The 15360-nt window shown below is 54.1% G+C and overlaps 1 protein-coding gene across 1 annotated transcript; it reads right to left on the bottom strand.

Moving 5' to 3' along the window:
* Positions 1–492: 492 nt before the first annotated feature.
* OTOP3 (otopetrin 3) lies at positions 493–14665 on the bottom strand. The gene is made up of 7 exons (XM_054670049.1): positions 14560–14665; positions 8663–9046; positions 8435–8571; positions 7128–7186; positions 6748–6866; positions 3007–3821; positions 493–1237 (listed from the first exon to the last, which is right to left on the bottom strand). Exons 1-7 carry the CDS (start codon positions 14663–14665, stop codon positions 1067–1069), a joined length of 1791 nt encoding a protein of 596 aa, XP_054526024.1. The 3' UTR covers positions 493–1066.
* Positions 14666–15360: the final 695 nt, after the last annotated feature.

Below are 15360 nucleotides of genomic sequence, written 5' to 3'. Positions count from 1 at the left end.
TAGTGACTCACTTCGGTGGGGGTGGGTGAGGAGGAGGGCAGAGCCTCACCTGCAGGGCCAGGGCTGCCCTCTCTGGCCTCGTCCCAGGCAGAGCCCACTGTTTGCACTGGGCTCAGGGAGATGGATGGCCTGCCACACCTGCCCTTTCTCTTCCGTTCCTGCCCCACCCGATGGCTCAGGAGATGATCCAGGCCTGGGACCGGCAGCCAGGGGCCACAGCCCACATGGTGAGCCTGCTGCAGAATGTCACCAGGGGCTCTGTCCTAGAGAGAGGGTGTGCTGGGGAGGGGTGGGGGTGGAGAGACACGAACCCGGACTTGTCTCTCCCACCTCTTCCTCCGGATCAGACCAAGGAAGAACTGGGTTAGACCCCTCCTGGCCCAGAAGCAGGACTGTCCCAGCCCCACAGCCCTACTCAAAAGGACCATTCCTTCCCACCATGTCCGGAGGAGCAGTTCTGTCCCTGGGAACAAATGCCATGAGCCTGAATGTAATCGATCAAACAAATAGGGTTTATGCCGCAGGAGAGAGCTGTTGAACCCTGCCTGGCAGCCAATGAATGAGCTCATTAGGAGACAGGTGTGTGGGGAAAGGAGCTGGCCTCCTAGCTCGGAGCTCTGAGCTCTGAGGATGTCCAGAGCCACACTTGGACCAGGTGCTCTTCTCGCAGCAGGGGGCAGACCCCTGTGGCCTGGCTGGAGAGGGGCGCCCCTCACCAAGCTCCCCAGACTCGGTCATGTAGGTCTGACCCTCCCAGAGAGTAGCCGTGAGGGGGCCCCTGCCAGCCTCCTGGGGTGCACCCTTGGCTTGCGGATTGTGGTGGGAAGGCAGGGGGCAGGCATGTGCCCAGGCCTGGCTGTGGGCATCAGAAGCTCAGTGTCCAGGCCCCTGCTATTGGCCTCTGGCTCTAGGCAGTGCCCTCCCCTTCAGTGAGGCTCTGGGGAGCAGGAGGCCTTGAGAGCCTCAGGCTGGTCTTGGCACTTCAGAATGAGGCATCTGCTCAGAGACTCTGGGCTACCATCTTCCCCACCTTGGCACTTCGAGGTTCTGCCGGGGGTGGGCAGCCTCAGGCCCCCAGGTAGACCTCCACCAGGCCTCCCACAGAGTGCATGCGGTAGAAGACCCCTAGAGGCAGGCCGAAGTTGACGATGGCGAACCATATCTGGTAGCCGTAGAAATCCTTTTCTAGCCCGTTCTCAAACTCCGGGTGTATGCCAAATGCAGGCATCATCCACAGCTGGGGGAGAGGATGTGCTGAGTTAGGGAAGGGCTCTCCTGTGCCCCAAGGCACTCAGTTCAGGGGAGGCAGCCCCCAAACCTGCAGCCCCTCCAGTGCCACCCCCACCTCCCGCTCAATCGTCTTCTAACCCTTGGGCTTTCAGCGTGAGCTCTTCTTTCCCCCAGATCTTTCTCGCCCTACTGCAGAAGGCCTTAGCTATCCCCAGCCATCTCTGTGAGCTTGCCTGTGGCCAGCCTGAACTTCAGATGGGTCAGGAGTCCCCAGGCTGCCGCCACGTGTGGGGAGAAGCAGGAATTCCCAGCACGCCACCTGCTCTGTCAAGCTGGGCACCCCCACCCTGTACCCTGAGCTCAGGCTTCACTCCTCGGCTAGCTACTTTTAATTTTTATTATTTATTTATTTTTTTGAGACAGGTCTCACTGTGTCACTCAGGCTGGAGTGCAGTGGCAGGATCACAGCTCACTGCAGCCTCAACCTCCCGGGCTCAAGTGATCCTCCCACCTCAGCCTCCCAAGTAGCTGGGACTACAGGCATGCACCATCATGCCTGGCTAATTTTTATTTTTATTATTACTATTTTTTAAGATACAGAGTCTCACTCTGTCACCCAGGCTGGAGTGCAGTGGCACGATCTCAGCTCACTGAAACCTCTGCCTCCTGGGTTTGAGCAATTCTCGTGCCTCAGCCTCCCGAGTAGCTGGAATTACAGGTGTGTACCACCATGCCTGGCTAATTTTTGTATTTTTAGTAGAGATGGGGTTTACCATGTTGCCCAGGCTGGTCTCCAACTCCTGGCCTCAAATGATCCACTCACCTCAGTCTCCCGAAGTGCTGGGCTTACAGGCGTAAGCCACCGTGCCCAGACTAATTAAAAATTTTTTTTTGTAGAGACAGGGTCTCCCTGTGTTGCCCAGGTTGGTCTTAAACTCCTGGGCTCAAGGGATCCTCCTCCCTCGGCCTCCCAAAGTGCTGGGATTACAGGTGTGAGCCACTGTGCCCTGTCATTTCTGCTAGTTATGACCCCCTGCCCCCTCCTACCTTCCTGTCCAAATTCTACCCATTCCTCAAGGCTCAGATCAAACCTTCATGAAGCCTTCCTTGGCTATGCAGGCCCACAGTTCCTTTGCTGAGCTCCTAATGCACTTTAGAGCCAATTTATTCTCTGCCTGGACCAGAGGTTTCATTTCTCGGGTATGTTTTCAGTGCATTGATTGCTTGGAGTCAAACAACCCTGAGTTGTCCCAGCCCTGCCACTTACAAGCTGTGGGTACTTGGGCAGGTACAATAACCTAAGCCTTAGTTTCCTCCTCTGTGAAAAGGGACAGCAATAGTGTCTGTTGCATGGAGTTACTGTCATGATTCAATGAAGCGTAGAGACATTGCCTGGAAAGGTGTACCTGGGACTTCCACCAGAAGCTGGGCAGCCATTATCAACATCTTCCTCTAGGAGTGTCTTAGAAAATCAGGTACTTCCTGATCTCTTCCTTTGACTGAACCCAGGGATGATGAATTCAGTGGTGTCTTCCCAACTAGACAGGAAGTTTCTGGAGGGTGGATGTCTTACATATTTGTTTGTGAAGAGCACTTAGCCAAGTGCTTGGCACATTCATTTGTGCCAGGCACCCTGTAGGGAACTGGGGGGACATTCTCAAGCAGCATCAAGCTAGTTGGAAAAAGATGTGTCCTTGATCCATCCCTTCCTGAGTGAGGCTTTCTGGGTCTGCCTGGCCACCTCTACCCTCCAGGCCCCTTAGCCCAGCCACTTACTGTGATATTGCAGAGGATGAGGAAGAGTGAGATCTCCTTGAGTGCCCTCCGCTTCCAGTTGAGGTGGCTGTAGGAGTGGATGTAGGCCAGTGAGGCCCGCTGCAGGCCCTGGCCCAGCTCCAGCAAGGAGCCTCTGCGGGGAGGCTCAGCCTCCTGCTTTCCTGCCAGGCCCTCGGGAACTGTCTCCCAGAGTGGGCGCCGGTGCAGGCCCTCGATGATGAAGAGGTTCTGAGCGATGTGCTGCAGGATGAGCAGCAGTGAGTAGGCCAGGATGAGGCGGTTGAGCAGCTCATGCGGGCGCTTGGCCACAATGGCCACGATGGAGAAATAGGCGATGCCCATCTGGCCCAGTGCAGCACCCATTAGCAGCACCACATCCAGGCTGCGGGTAGGGTTCTTGACCGTGTCCAGCTCTCTCTCCTCCAGCCCGTGTATGGCTGTGCCCGCCAGGCACGCCAGACTCATGGTGGGCAGCACAGCCACATAGAAGGCATAGTAGAGGGTGAAGTACTGGCGAGCAATGGCAGGGCCACTGGCCTCGATTTGGAAGAGCACAAAGATGCACACACCTGCCAACAGCACCAGCAGGCCTAGCAGCGGCCCGAAGATGGCCCCGTGCAGGTGGAAGGGTGCGGTGCCAGGGTGGGCACCCATGTGGGGTGCCACGCGGCGGCCCACGTTCTTCCACATGACAAACAGCACAGCACAGCAGATGAGGCAGTACTCAGTGCTGAAGGGGTAGAGCATCAGGAAGCCTCTCCGGAAAGCTTCACACGCGGTGGCATTGAGGCACAGACAGGTGTTGGTCTCATTGCCTGGGAGGGAGGCAGGGTGGGAGGGACAGACATTCAGGCAGGCTCTGCTCTGAGGAAACTGGCTACACAGATACCTCCCATTCCCTGGAATACGCTAGAGCTGAAAGAGACCCAGCCGCTCCTTTTACCAATGTGGAAACTGAGGCCCAGGCAAAGAGATCACAAATCCCACAGAATGGTCATTCTTTTTCAAAGGAATTGAAGACTTCAGATGCCAAACTTACGTAAAGCATTAAAAACATGATGCCAGCCAGGCGCAGTGGCTCATGCCTATAATCCCAGCACTTTGAGAGGCCAAGGCAGGAAGACTGCTTGAGCTCAGGAGTTCAAGATCGACTTGGGTAACATGGTGAGACCTCGTCTCTACTAAAAATAAAAAACATGGCCAGGTGCGGTGGTTCATGCCTGTAATCCCAACACTTTGGGAGGCTGAGGCAGGTGGATCACCTGAGGTCAGGAGTTCAAGACCAGCCTGGGCAACATGGTGAAACCCCGTCTCTACTAAAAATACAAAAATTAGCTGGGCATGGTGGCACGTGCCTGTAATCCCAGCTACTCGGGAGGCTGAGGCAGAAGAATGGCTTGAGACCAGGAGGCAGAGGTTGCAGTGAGCCAAGATTGTGCCATTGCACTCCAGCCTGGGTGACAGAGCAAAACTCCATCTCAAAAAAAACCACAAAAAACAAAAAACAAAAACAAACAAAAAACATTAGCCGGATGGCACACACCTGTAGTCCCAGCTATTTGGGAGGCTGAGGTGGGAGGATCACTTGAGCCTGGAAGGTTGAGGCTGCAGTGAGCCGTGTTCCCATGACTGCATTCCACTTTGGGTGACAGAGTGAGAGTGTGTCTCAAAAAAACCGAAACCCAAGAACCCTCACATGATGTCTCCGGTGCCAAATGTCACCTCCACAGATTACTTCCTGGGCTCAAGGGAAAACCCGTGGCTGTGACAGCGGAACCCGGCGATCGGCCTCAGCAGCACTCAGGGTCAGGTCATCAGTCATTAGTACCTTGCCATCCCTGTCCCTCAGAGCACACAGCATCACCTGGAAGAAGCTGGGGCCGAAAATATCTAACCTGAATCTAATCAAGATTTTGTCTATACTTCCCGTTCCAAGGAAAAGTAGGGGAGAGGGATGTGAGTTAAACACTGCCAGGAGGAAGCAACCTGACAAGTCTCAAGGTGAGTGGGAAAACACCAATTTAGACTTAACCAAATGCACTGCATGTTTGAACAAACCGTCTGTAAAAGACATTTCTGGGGCTAACTGGAGAAAGTGCGATATAGATTGATTTAGAGGACAGAATGAAGTTAAAGGATTTTGTTAACAATTGTAATAGCATTGTGGTCGTGTGGGGGAATACATCTCTTTCTAAAGAGATGCACACTGGGTCCGGCATGGTGGCTCATGCCTATAATCCCAGCACTTTGGGAAGCTGAGGAGGGAGGATCACTTGAACCCAGTAGTTTGAGATGAGTCTGGGCTCAGAAATTTTTTTGTGAGACTCCATCTTTACAAAAATTTTAAAAATTAGCTGGGTGTGCTGTCATGTGCCTGTAGTCCCAGCTACTCAGGAGGCTGAGGTGGGAGGATCGCTTGAGCCCAGAAGTTTGAAACTGTAGTGAGCTATGATTGCACCAGTGCACTCCAGCCTGGGTGACAGAGCGAGACCCTGTCTCAAAAAGAAAAAAATAGAAAGAAAGAAGAAAAAAAGATGCATGCTGAAATATTTTGAGATATAATGTCATGATTTCTGTAATTTAAGTACTTCAGCAAAAATTAAAAATAAATAAATATGGCCAAATATTAATAATTATTATGCCTAGATGATGGGTATGTCTTGTTCTTCTACTCATTTATAATGCTTGAATCTTATTTTATTTTGTTTTATGACAGTTTCACTCTCATCACACAGGCTGGAGTGCAATGGCGCGATCTCGGCTTACCGCAACCTCCGCCTCCCGGGTTCAAGCGATTCTCATGCCTCAGCCTCCTGAGTAGCTGGGATTACAGGCACCCACAACCATGCCTGGGTAATTTTTGTATTTTTAGTAGAGACGGGGTTTCGCCATGTTCCCTAGGCTGGTTTCAAACTCCTGACCTCAGGTGATCTGCCTGCCTCGGCCTCCCAAAGCGCTGGGATTATAGGCGTGAGCCACTGTGCCCAGCCCTGAATTATTTTATAATTTCAAAATCCATGATGTCACTTGGCAAAAATTCTCTCTGCACAGCTTTTCTGAGAAATGCAAGCAGAGTATATAGAATGCTCACAGTACACAGGCGTGTCATGACTGATGCAGCGGGTATGTGAATGTGTGGATGTGCTGGGAGGGCTGGGCTGCAGGGCGTGATGGTGATGCCACCCGGGGCGGGGTGGGGCATGTACATACAGGTGTGGCTCAATCCCACAGAGCAGTGTTCCCATGTAGGGTATGGGATGCAGCCTCTAGGATAGGAGGTGAGGCATATGGGACAATCTTGGGAGTTTTTTTCTGTCCAGATATCTTCCGTCCCACCTGATTGATGAGGCCAGGCACCTAAAATTGTATTAGGAAGATATTCCTTTCAGCCCGGGAGGCTGTTGAGTTGCTTGCAAGTAAAATGCAAATACCACGGGCGGGGTGCATACCTGAAGGACTTAGTGGCTCGCTCAGCCAGGATCAGTGGCTGGCTTGCTGATGGCTAGCTGGACACCTGGAGTTGGGTGCAGGGCGTCAGCACCTGATGGGGTGGGATGGGGACCACTGGCAAACTTCAGTTTTCTGTTGATTCCTAATCTGGCCTCTAGAGTTTGCTCCCAACTCTATAGACCTACTGAGCCTCACCTGTTTTAGAGAGTGTAGCGTTTGTGTGTGTGTGTGTATGTGTGTGTGTGTGTGTGTGTGTTTCAGGGCAAGGAAGACCTGGTCTCCCTTCCATACCTGTGGATTTTTCCATGAGGACGCCAAGCTCAGCTTCGATCTCTCGGTGCATGGAGTCATTGGTAACGGCCAGAACCCACAGCAGCAGGTTTGTGGCCAGGGTCAGCATCAGGCCACACCTGGGGGAAATGCCACACTCTTCTCACACACCCTGGCCGGCTCCCCAGGTGCCAAACCCTCACCATCCGCTGTTGTTGGGGCAACCACTCACTCCCAACCACTCACTCCCTAGTGTCACACTGGCACTAGGACACAAGAGGCAGCCCTGGGGCCACCTAGGACACATCCCAGACTAACCTATAGCCCCACGGCCACCCTGACCAGGGAAGTGGTGGGGAGGACAGAGAGGCCAGAGGGTTTGGGAGGGAGAGAAGTCTTACCTAGTGAAGTTGGTCTGGACCCGAACACAGTCTTTGCAGTGTTTCCAGAGCACCCAGGTCTGAAAGAGACAGGGCCTTGAGCCCAGGGGCTGGTGGAGGTGGTGGGACCACAGTGTGAGTTCCTGGGGTGCATGCGTGTATTTACAGTGAAAGACACAGGGAGAAAGACTGGGTCGGAATCTTGGCTCTACTGCTTCTTGCTGTGTGGTATTGAATCGGTGGCAAACCATCTCTGAGCCTTAGTTGCCTCAGCTGGGAAAAGGGACCAAAAAGCCCACCCTTTGGGGAAGTGCTTTCTTGTTGGGGGAAATAAGACTGCGGGAACGAAGCACCCAACACAATGCCTGGTGACAAGAGAAACCTAAGAGGAAGCTGGAGATTGTATTCTTTTCTTTTTTGTTTTTTGGAGTCTCGCTCTGTCGCCCAGGCTGGAGTGCAGTGGCGCAATCTCGGCTCACTGCAAGCTCTGCCTTTCGGGTTCACACCATTCTCCCGCCTCAGCCTCCTGAGTAGCTGGGACTACAGGCGCCTGCCACCACGCCCGGCTAATTTTGTTTTTGTATTTTTGGTAGAGACAGGGTTTCACTGTGTTAGCCAGGATGGTCTCAGCTAGTCTCGATCTCCTGACCTTGTGATCCACCCACCTCGGCCTCCCAAAGTGCTGGGATAACAGGTGTGAGCCACCGCGCCTGGCCGATTGTATTCTTTTTTTTTGAGACAGAGTCTCACTCGGTCGCCCAGGCTGGAGCTCAGTGGCACGATCTTGGCTCACTGCAACCTCTGCCTCCTGGGTTCAAGCGATTCTTGTGCCTCAGCCTCCCGAGTAGCTGGGACTACAGGCGTGCGCCACCACACCCGGCTAATTTTTGTATTTTCAGTAGAGACAGGGTTTTACCATGTTGGCCAGGCTGGTCTCAAACTCCTGACCTCAGGTGATCTGCCTGCCTTGGCCTCCCAAAGTGCTGGGATTACAGGCGTGAGCCACTGCGCCCTGCCGAGATTGTATTCTTAAGAGAAGGTTTATACATGTAGGGAGTGTATATCCAGGGATATGCCTACATACGCATAGACAGCTGGACTTCTAAGTGTCTACATTCGGTGACACGGTGTGTGTGTTGATGCAGGAACCCGTGGGTATGTGTGGACGTGGACACTTGTGTGAGGGGTGTGGTGTGTGTGCAAAGACCCTGGGACATTAGGTATTTGCCTGTATGGCTGTTCCTAGGCATAGGTAGTGGGAGGTGTGTGCACGGCATGGGTAGATAGGGTATGTCCTCGGTGATGTGGGGACGTGAGAAGCCTGTCACCTGGACGCCGATGAAGACCATCTCGATGACAGGGAAGACAAGGTCCAGCTGTGACTTGCAGCGGATGTGGCTCACATCGTAGCCCACTCGGAAGATGTTGAGGCAGAAGGTGCAGCTGCCGAAGAGCACTAGGGAACCTGGCCGGACGTGTGGGCGGGCGTTGGCACCTGCGCGGAACCGGCTCTCCCTCCCCACCCCTGCCCAGCCCCCCAGCAACCTGACACTCACCCCTCACCCAGAGGGGCCCCGCGTGGGGATCTTGGTAGAGCACGGCGTGTGGTCGGCGGGTGGTGCTTGCCACATAGTAGAGAAGCCAGAGCAGGGAGAGGACCTTCAGCGTGGCCAGCAGGATCCACACGTCACCCAGAGTGACGGCCACCTTGTTGAAGATCATGCTGCAGATGAAGGCGCCACCCAGGAACACCACATTCAGGGCCAGGAGCCCCGAGAAGAGTTGTCCGGCCTTCTGGGCCTGCCGGTCCCGCCGCAGCAGCAGAGAGAAATGCCTCACCAGCCAGGACTTCTGCCGGGGCCGGGTGGCGGCCGCTCTCTCCTCGGCCCCCACATCCACTCGGTTCTCCTTCTCCGGGGCTGCTTCAGTCTCCTGTGCTTCTGAAGAAGGCATGGGTGTAGCCTCAGCAGGGGCTGGAGACAGAGAAAGGGTCCTGGGTTAACTGCCAGGCTGTCCTGGGTTCAAGTCCATGCTGCCCCTAACCGCTGTGTGACCCAGGGTCAGCTATGCGGCCTCTCTGGTTGGGACATTGGAACTAATAGCAGCTGCCCCATCTATCTTACAGGACCTGAGGAGGTTCAAACAGACCAGGAGACCCTACGGAAACCGCTTGTGCTGCACATAAACATGGGGAATTAGTTTGACTGGCGTGAGGGTCATGTCCTCCCTCTCAACCCCACTTCCTGACTTGTGCCTGATCCTAAAGTCAGCGTCTGCCTAGTGCCTGGCCAGTTTCTAGGGCTGTGACTTTTTGCCATGAAAAGGCAGCGGTGTCCTTCCACCTTCTGGTAGGACTTTCACTTCTGACACCAGGGAGGGCAAATTGGTGGCCTCTCTTATTCTGACCCTGATTGGTTGGGAAATGATTGCCTAAAATGTTTTGTAGAGAAGCATCCTGAGGCTGTGTCTGGGCTTGGTAGGGAAGAATGGTGTGATCTGAAACAATACTGTATTATGGGAATATACAAGCACCTATATGATTACTTTTAAAAGGTCTAGACCAGCAGTCCCCTCCCCAACTTTTTTGGTACCAGGGAGCGGTTTCGTGGAAGACAATTTTTCCATGGATGGAGGGTGGAGGGATGGTTTCAGGATGAAACTGTTCCACTTCAGATCATTGGGTATTAGATTCTCATGAGGAGTGGGCAACCCCTACATCCCTCACATGCGCAGTTCACGATAGGGTTTGTGCTCCTGTGAGAATCTGTTGCCACTGCTGATCTGACAGGAGGCAGAGCTCAGGCTGTCATGCTTCCTCCCCATCACTTACCTCCTGCTATGCGGCCTGGTTCCTAACAGGCCATGGACTGGTACTGGTCCATGACCTGTACCCAGCCTGGGGACTGGGGACTGCTGGTCTAGATTATACCCATCAGTTTCACAATAGGAGTTTCTTCTGGGATGAGAGTACTGGGATTGGGAGTAGCAGACTTTTTAGCTTTACTGTTCTAGTTTTTTAAAAAAAAAATTAGCACAGTGCTTATGTAATTAAGAGTAATTTTAGGCTGAGCATGGTGGCTGATGCCTGTAATCTCAGCACTTTGGGAGCCTCAGGTGGGAGGATTGCTTGAGCCCAGGCATTCAAGACCAGCCTGGCCAACATAGGAAGACACCATCTCTCCAAAAAAAAAAACCAAAAAAAACACAAAAAAAACCATATATATATATATATGTATGTGTGTGTGTGTGTGTGTGTGTGTGTGTGTGTGTATAATATATATATTAGCCAGGTATGATGGTTTATGCCTATAGTCCCAACTATTCAGGAGGCTGAGGCAGGAGGATGGCTTGAGCCCAGGAAATCAAGGTTGCAGTGAGCTATGATTGGACCACTGCACTCCAAGCTGAGTGACAGAGCAAGACCCTGCATTTAAACATAAATACATAAATAAAATAATTTTAAAGTACATTAAAGGTTTAGGGAAAAGTTTCTGGGGTTGATTTACAATGTCTTCTGAGAGCATGGGACAGGCCTGGATCAGCACCGCTGCCACGCCCTTGACTTTGAAGGTTGACTTTGAAGGAACTGGCTTCTATTTCTGTGCCCCTCCCCCCACTCCCGGAAGTCCCACGAGTGCCTGGCATAACGTAGGAAACACGATCGTTACCCTCCTCTTTTCCTGAATGTCTCCTGCCATTTCCTCACCTCTCCCAAGCATTCACGCAGGCCAACCGCTTTGTCACCACTTGCTAAGACCAGATTTTGGGCCATCCAATGCCTGCAGCTCTGAGTCCAGCATGCTCTCCCCACTGGACACTCCTTCTTCCTGGTGGGACTGAGGTGCTGTTGAGCGTGGGGATGGTTCTGCTGCTTCTGGGCGCTCTCCTGGTGGGGAGGCTGAGCTGACCCAGAAGGCTCCCTAGAGACCCCCTGTTCCGCCCAGGCTCTTCCTTGGTCCTGCCGCTGCCCTTGTGCTCTGGGCTCAGGGTTCTAGGTGCTCATTGCTCCCATTCTCTTGCTTCCTAATGTCACAATCTCAGAGTGACATCTCCATCTCCACACCTCCTAGCAGAGAACTGGGTGTCCTTTTTGCCTCTCCCCTCATCCCTTGCATTCTCTTAGGCCCCAAGCTTGTTCATTCCAGCTCACAAGTTGCTCTTAGATTTTTATTTGTCTATTTTTAGAGCTAGGGTCTCGCTCTGTCACCCAGCCTGGAGTGCGGTGGCACCATCATAGCTCACTGCAATCTTGAACTCCTGGGCTCAAGTGATCCTCCCGATTCAGCCTCATGAGTAGTTGGGACTATAGGCATGTGCCACCACCCTTGGCTAATTTTAATTTTTTTTTTTTTTGCAGAGACGGGGTCGTGTTATGTTGCCTAAGCTGGTCTTGAACTCCTCGCCTCGAGTGATCCTCCTGTCTCAGGTTCCCAAAGTGCTGGGATTACAGGTGTGAGCCACCATGCCTGGCCCTGATTTTTCTTGACCTCAACCACTACCTAGTCTGGGCCCCCGTCCTCGCTCTCTTGGACTGGTCTTCTTGCCCAGAGTGCCTCTCCCCTACTAAAAGTCCTGCAAAGGCAACTAATTGCCCTCAGTATAAAGTCCAAACTACTGACACAGCCTGCATGGCCTCTCAAAATGAGAGGTGTATGATTAGTATGGGCCTGGACAAGGTTCCAGGTTCTCTGCCCAAGGCAGAGTAGCTGCTGCTGCTTCCTGGTCTGGCTTCAACTTACCCCTCTAGCATTGTCTTCGACCCTACTCCCCTCTCCTTGGGCTATACCATCTTGCTGCACTTCCTGGAATGCCCCCAGTCTTTGCCCACACCCTATCCTTTGCCTTTAATGCCTACCCCTTTTGCCCCTTGGGTAACTCTAGCTTGTCCTTCAGGACTCGGCAGAGACCCCGCCTCCTCTCTGCGGCCTTCCCTCGTCAGCACTCCCACCTCACCCCACGCTGACCACCCATTGTCTTCTGCTTCCATTAGCTGTGCTTTGCTCTGTCTCTCCCTTGAGACCTCAGGCTTCAGGAGCTTCAGACGTGCCCTCTATGCAACACCAGAAGACCCTCACCATATCTGGCTTGAAAATGCAACCTCTCCGGGCTCCCATTCTCCCCTTGTCATATTCTCCCATTCTCCACCTGCTCCATATTTATACCTTCTGCTGTTCTCTTCTGGGGCAGATGGAGCACTAAAACTTGAGCCTCTTTTCAAGATTCTATAAATGATTTTCCCCCCTTTCCCAGTCCACTCTGTCATCCTTGCCTAAGTTCTGTCTCCTCCCTGTCCCACCTCCCCTGCCGTACTCAAGGCATCTGCCTCCCACACCAACCCAGGCTCAGGTAGAAAGCTCTGCGTTTCTCCCATGGTCTCCTGCCTGCTGCCATCCCTCCTGGACACTGCTCTTCTTTCTGCCCCCCTGCCACTCGCCCATCCTCCCCACCCACCTGGAAAGCCTTCCTCTCTGCCTAAGCCTTCTGGTGCTACTTTGCTGGGGCCACTCCCCTCTATTGAGAGGTGTGCCCTGTTTGGTGTGCTGTGGGTGTGGCTGGCTCCCATTAAGGCCTGGAACTCCTCCAGGACAGAGACTGGGTCCTGCTTAACTTGGACCCCCCCAAACCTAGCGCAGATGTGACATTCACCCAGTGTTTGTCCACTGACTCTGGCATCTTTTGGGGAATTTTCAGCACCAGAGCTGTGGACGGAGACCCTTCCCATTAAACTCTTTCCAGGCTGGCTGGGGAGGAGACTCCAGATGATCTTTATCTTTCCCTCCTAAGCTCCCCCACCCAAATTGAGCAAGGATGCCTCCCTGCTGCATATCTCCCAACTCTAACTGCTCTACTTCACCTTCCCCAAAACCTGCACCCTCTCCTCCAGCCCCCAAGCAGGGTAGATTAATGATCAAGAGCTCAGATTCCAGCACTTATTACCTCTGTCATCTTAGACTACTGAGACTACTACAGAGAGCTACTTAGACTCTGTGCCTCAGTGTTGTCATCTGCAAAACGGATACACAACTATGGAATAGTAGCTGGTGCATAGTAGATCCTCAATAAAGACTTCCGGAACGAGGCTGGCTACAGTGGCTCATGCCTGTAATTCCAGCACTTTGGGAGGCTGAGGTGAGCGGATCCCTTGAGCCCAGGAGTTGGAGACCAGCCTGGGGAACATGGCAAAACCCTGTCTCTACAAAAAATACCAAACAATTAGCCAGGTGTAGTGGCATGCACCTGTAGTCTCAGCTACTCGGGAGGCTGATGTGGGAGGATTGCTTCAGCCTGGGAGGCTGAGGCTGCAGTGAGCTGTGATTGCGACACTGAACTCCAGCCTGAGGGACAGAGTTAGACCCTGTCTCAAAAAAAAAAAAAAAAAAAAAAAAAAAAAAAAAAAAAAGGGGGGGGGGATTAATGCCGAATAGGGGCTTTGTCAGAATGACATGATTTAATACATGCAAGAAGCACGGGTAGAGAGTAATGCCGGCAATGCCTGGCACCTGGAAAGCTCAGTGTTGGCTATCTCTGCATTTCCTTCCAGTTCTTTTGAGGTCCTGGAGAGCTGGGAAGTGTCGGGATTACTGGTGAATTTCAAGGGTGAATTTTATTCAGACTGGAGGCCTGGAGGGGACACTGGGGGACAAGGTTCCAGGTTCCCTTCCTCTGGGGTCTTTGCCCTGACAGTATCCCCCGTCTCCCACCCTGGAGTCCAGCCCTCCAAAGGCAGCTGGCGTGAGCCTTCAAAGGAGCGAATTTGGTCCCGGGCTGGGCAGGGGGCAGGAGTGGGCATTTAGGGGTCTCAGGCAGAAGGCTGGGGCAAGGGCACCTGGAACTGACAAGCAGTACTCTGCCGCCCCCTGGCACGCCCCTGGGCGCGACGCCAGTCCAAGGGAGGGCCGGGACACTGGACTGGTTTGTGGGTCTCGGCTGGAGCGGTGATGAAAGCCGCGGAGCCGTCGGGCCCGGCGCCCGGCCCAGCAACGCAGGGCCGGCTCCGAGGAGGCTGCTGAGTGCGGGCGCCCTCGGGATTTCCTTCCGAGCCATTTTAGGGACTGCGGGGCCGGGGCAGCCGCTTCCTGCGTGCCCCAGACCGGGCGTCCAGACAGCCCCAACCAACCTCACACCCCAGGCCTCCGCGCCCACTTTCTGCTGTGTGGACCCGGCCGGGAGGAGTCGCGCCCTGAGGCCGTCTGTGCTTCCCGGGTCCACGGAAAGGAGTAGGGGCGCGGAGCGCGGGTGGAGGGGCGGGTGGAGGGGCCGGCCTTAGATTAAAGGGAGTTCACCTCTCCACAGTCACTCCGCTTTCCCATTCCAATCCCTGCAGCCCCTACTTGTGAACCCCGCTTTTGGGCGGGGGGTAGTATGTGCCAGTGTCTGGGGTGCGCAAGCTGGGAAAGTTCCGCCGGCGCTCTGGGCTTACCTGAGGCCGGGAGAGGCATCGCCGTGGGCTAACCACCGACTGCGGGCGCTGAGCGGATCGTCCGTCCAGGTGAGACCGATGCCCGCGACGCCCTCCCCCAGCGGGACTGCGCAGCCGCCGCTCGGGCTCCGCGGCCCATCGATTTTTCTGTTGACTTTGGAAATCTCATTAATCCCTCGTTAATTACCCTCCCGGGGGCTCGGACCCAGAGGGTGCAGCCAATTGCGAGGCAGCTGGACAAGCGGGCGGGGCTGAGGGCTGTGCAGGCGCGGGCCTGCAGGGTCTCCAACTCGCAGCCAGCCCTCGGATCGGGTGGAGAGGGGTGCAATGTTCTTAGGTCCGCAGTAAAGAGCTTGCGGAATTCAGGCCTCGTTTTCCTTCGGTGATCAAGCTGGGAATGGACGCCCTCCCTCCAGGACTGGAGCCGCTTTTTCCTGTACCCTACCTAGCCCCAGGCCTGGAGGCCTCCTAGCAGGACCCTGTGTTTCCCTTAAGTCAAACCTGAACTTGGTGGGGAGAGTTGGAGCACAGCCCCATTCTGACAGGGGAGGAGGCCTCCTCAGCTACACCTGCGGCCTCTGAGAACTACTCACCTCCTTCTGCTGACAGGGTCCAGGCACACTTTCCTCAAAGTCCCCTGAGCTCCCGGTGCTGCTGTTCCCATGATCTCCCCAAAATGCCATCCGCTCCATGGGTCCTGCCCAGCCCTCCCACTCCCAGCCCTTCCCCTCCCTCTGCCTCTGCATGCTCACCACCACCTTTCACTCTTCTTCTAACTGTGGAGCCTCCTTCCCATCTCTCTGCTGTCTTCCCTCCTAAGCATCTCTATACCTT

Source organism: Pan troglodytes, chromosome 19, assembly GCF_028858775.2.
Source record: "Pan troglodytes isolate AG18354 chromosome 19, NHGRI_mPanTro3-v2.0_pri, whole genome shotgun sequence".
In the NCBI taxonomy this organism is placed as follows: domain Eukaryota; kingdom Metazoa; phylum Chordata; class Mammalia; order Primates; family Hominidae; genus Pan; species Pan troglodytes.
This window is presented reverse-complemented; position numbering and strand designations above follow the sequence as displayed.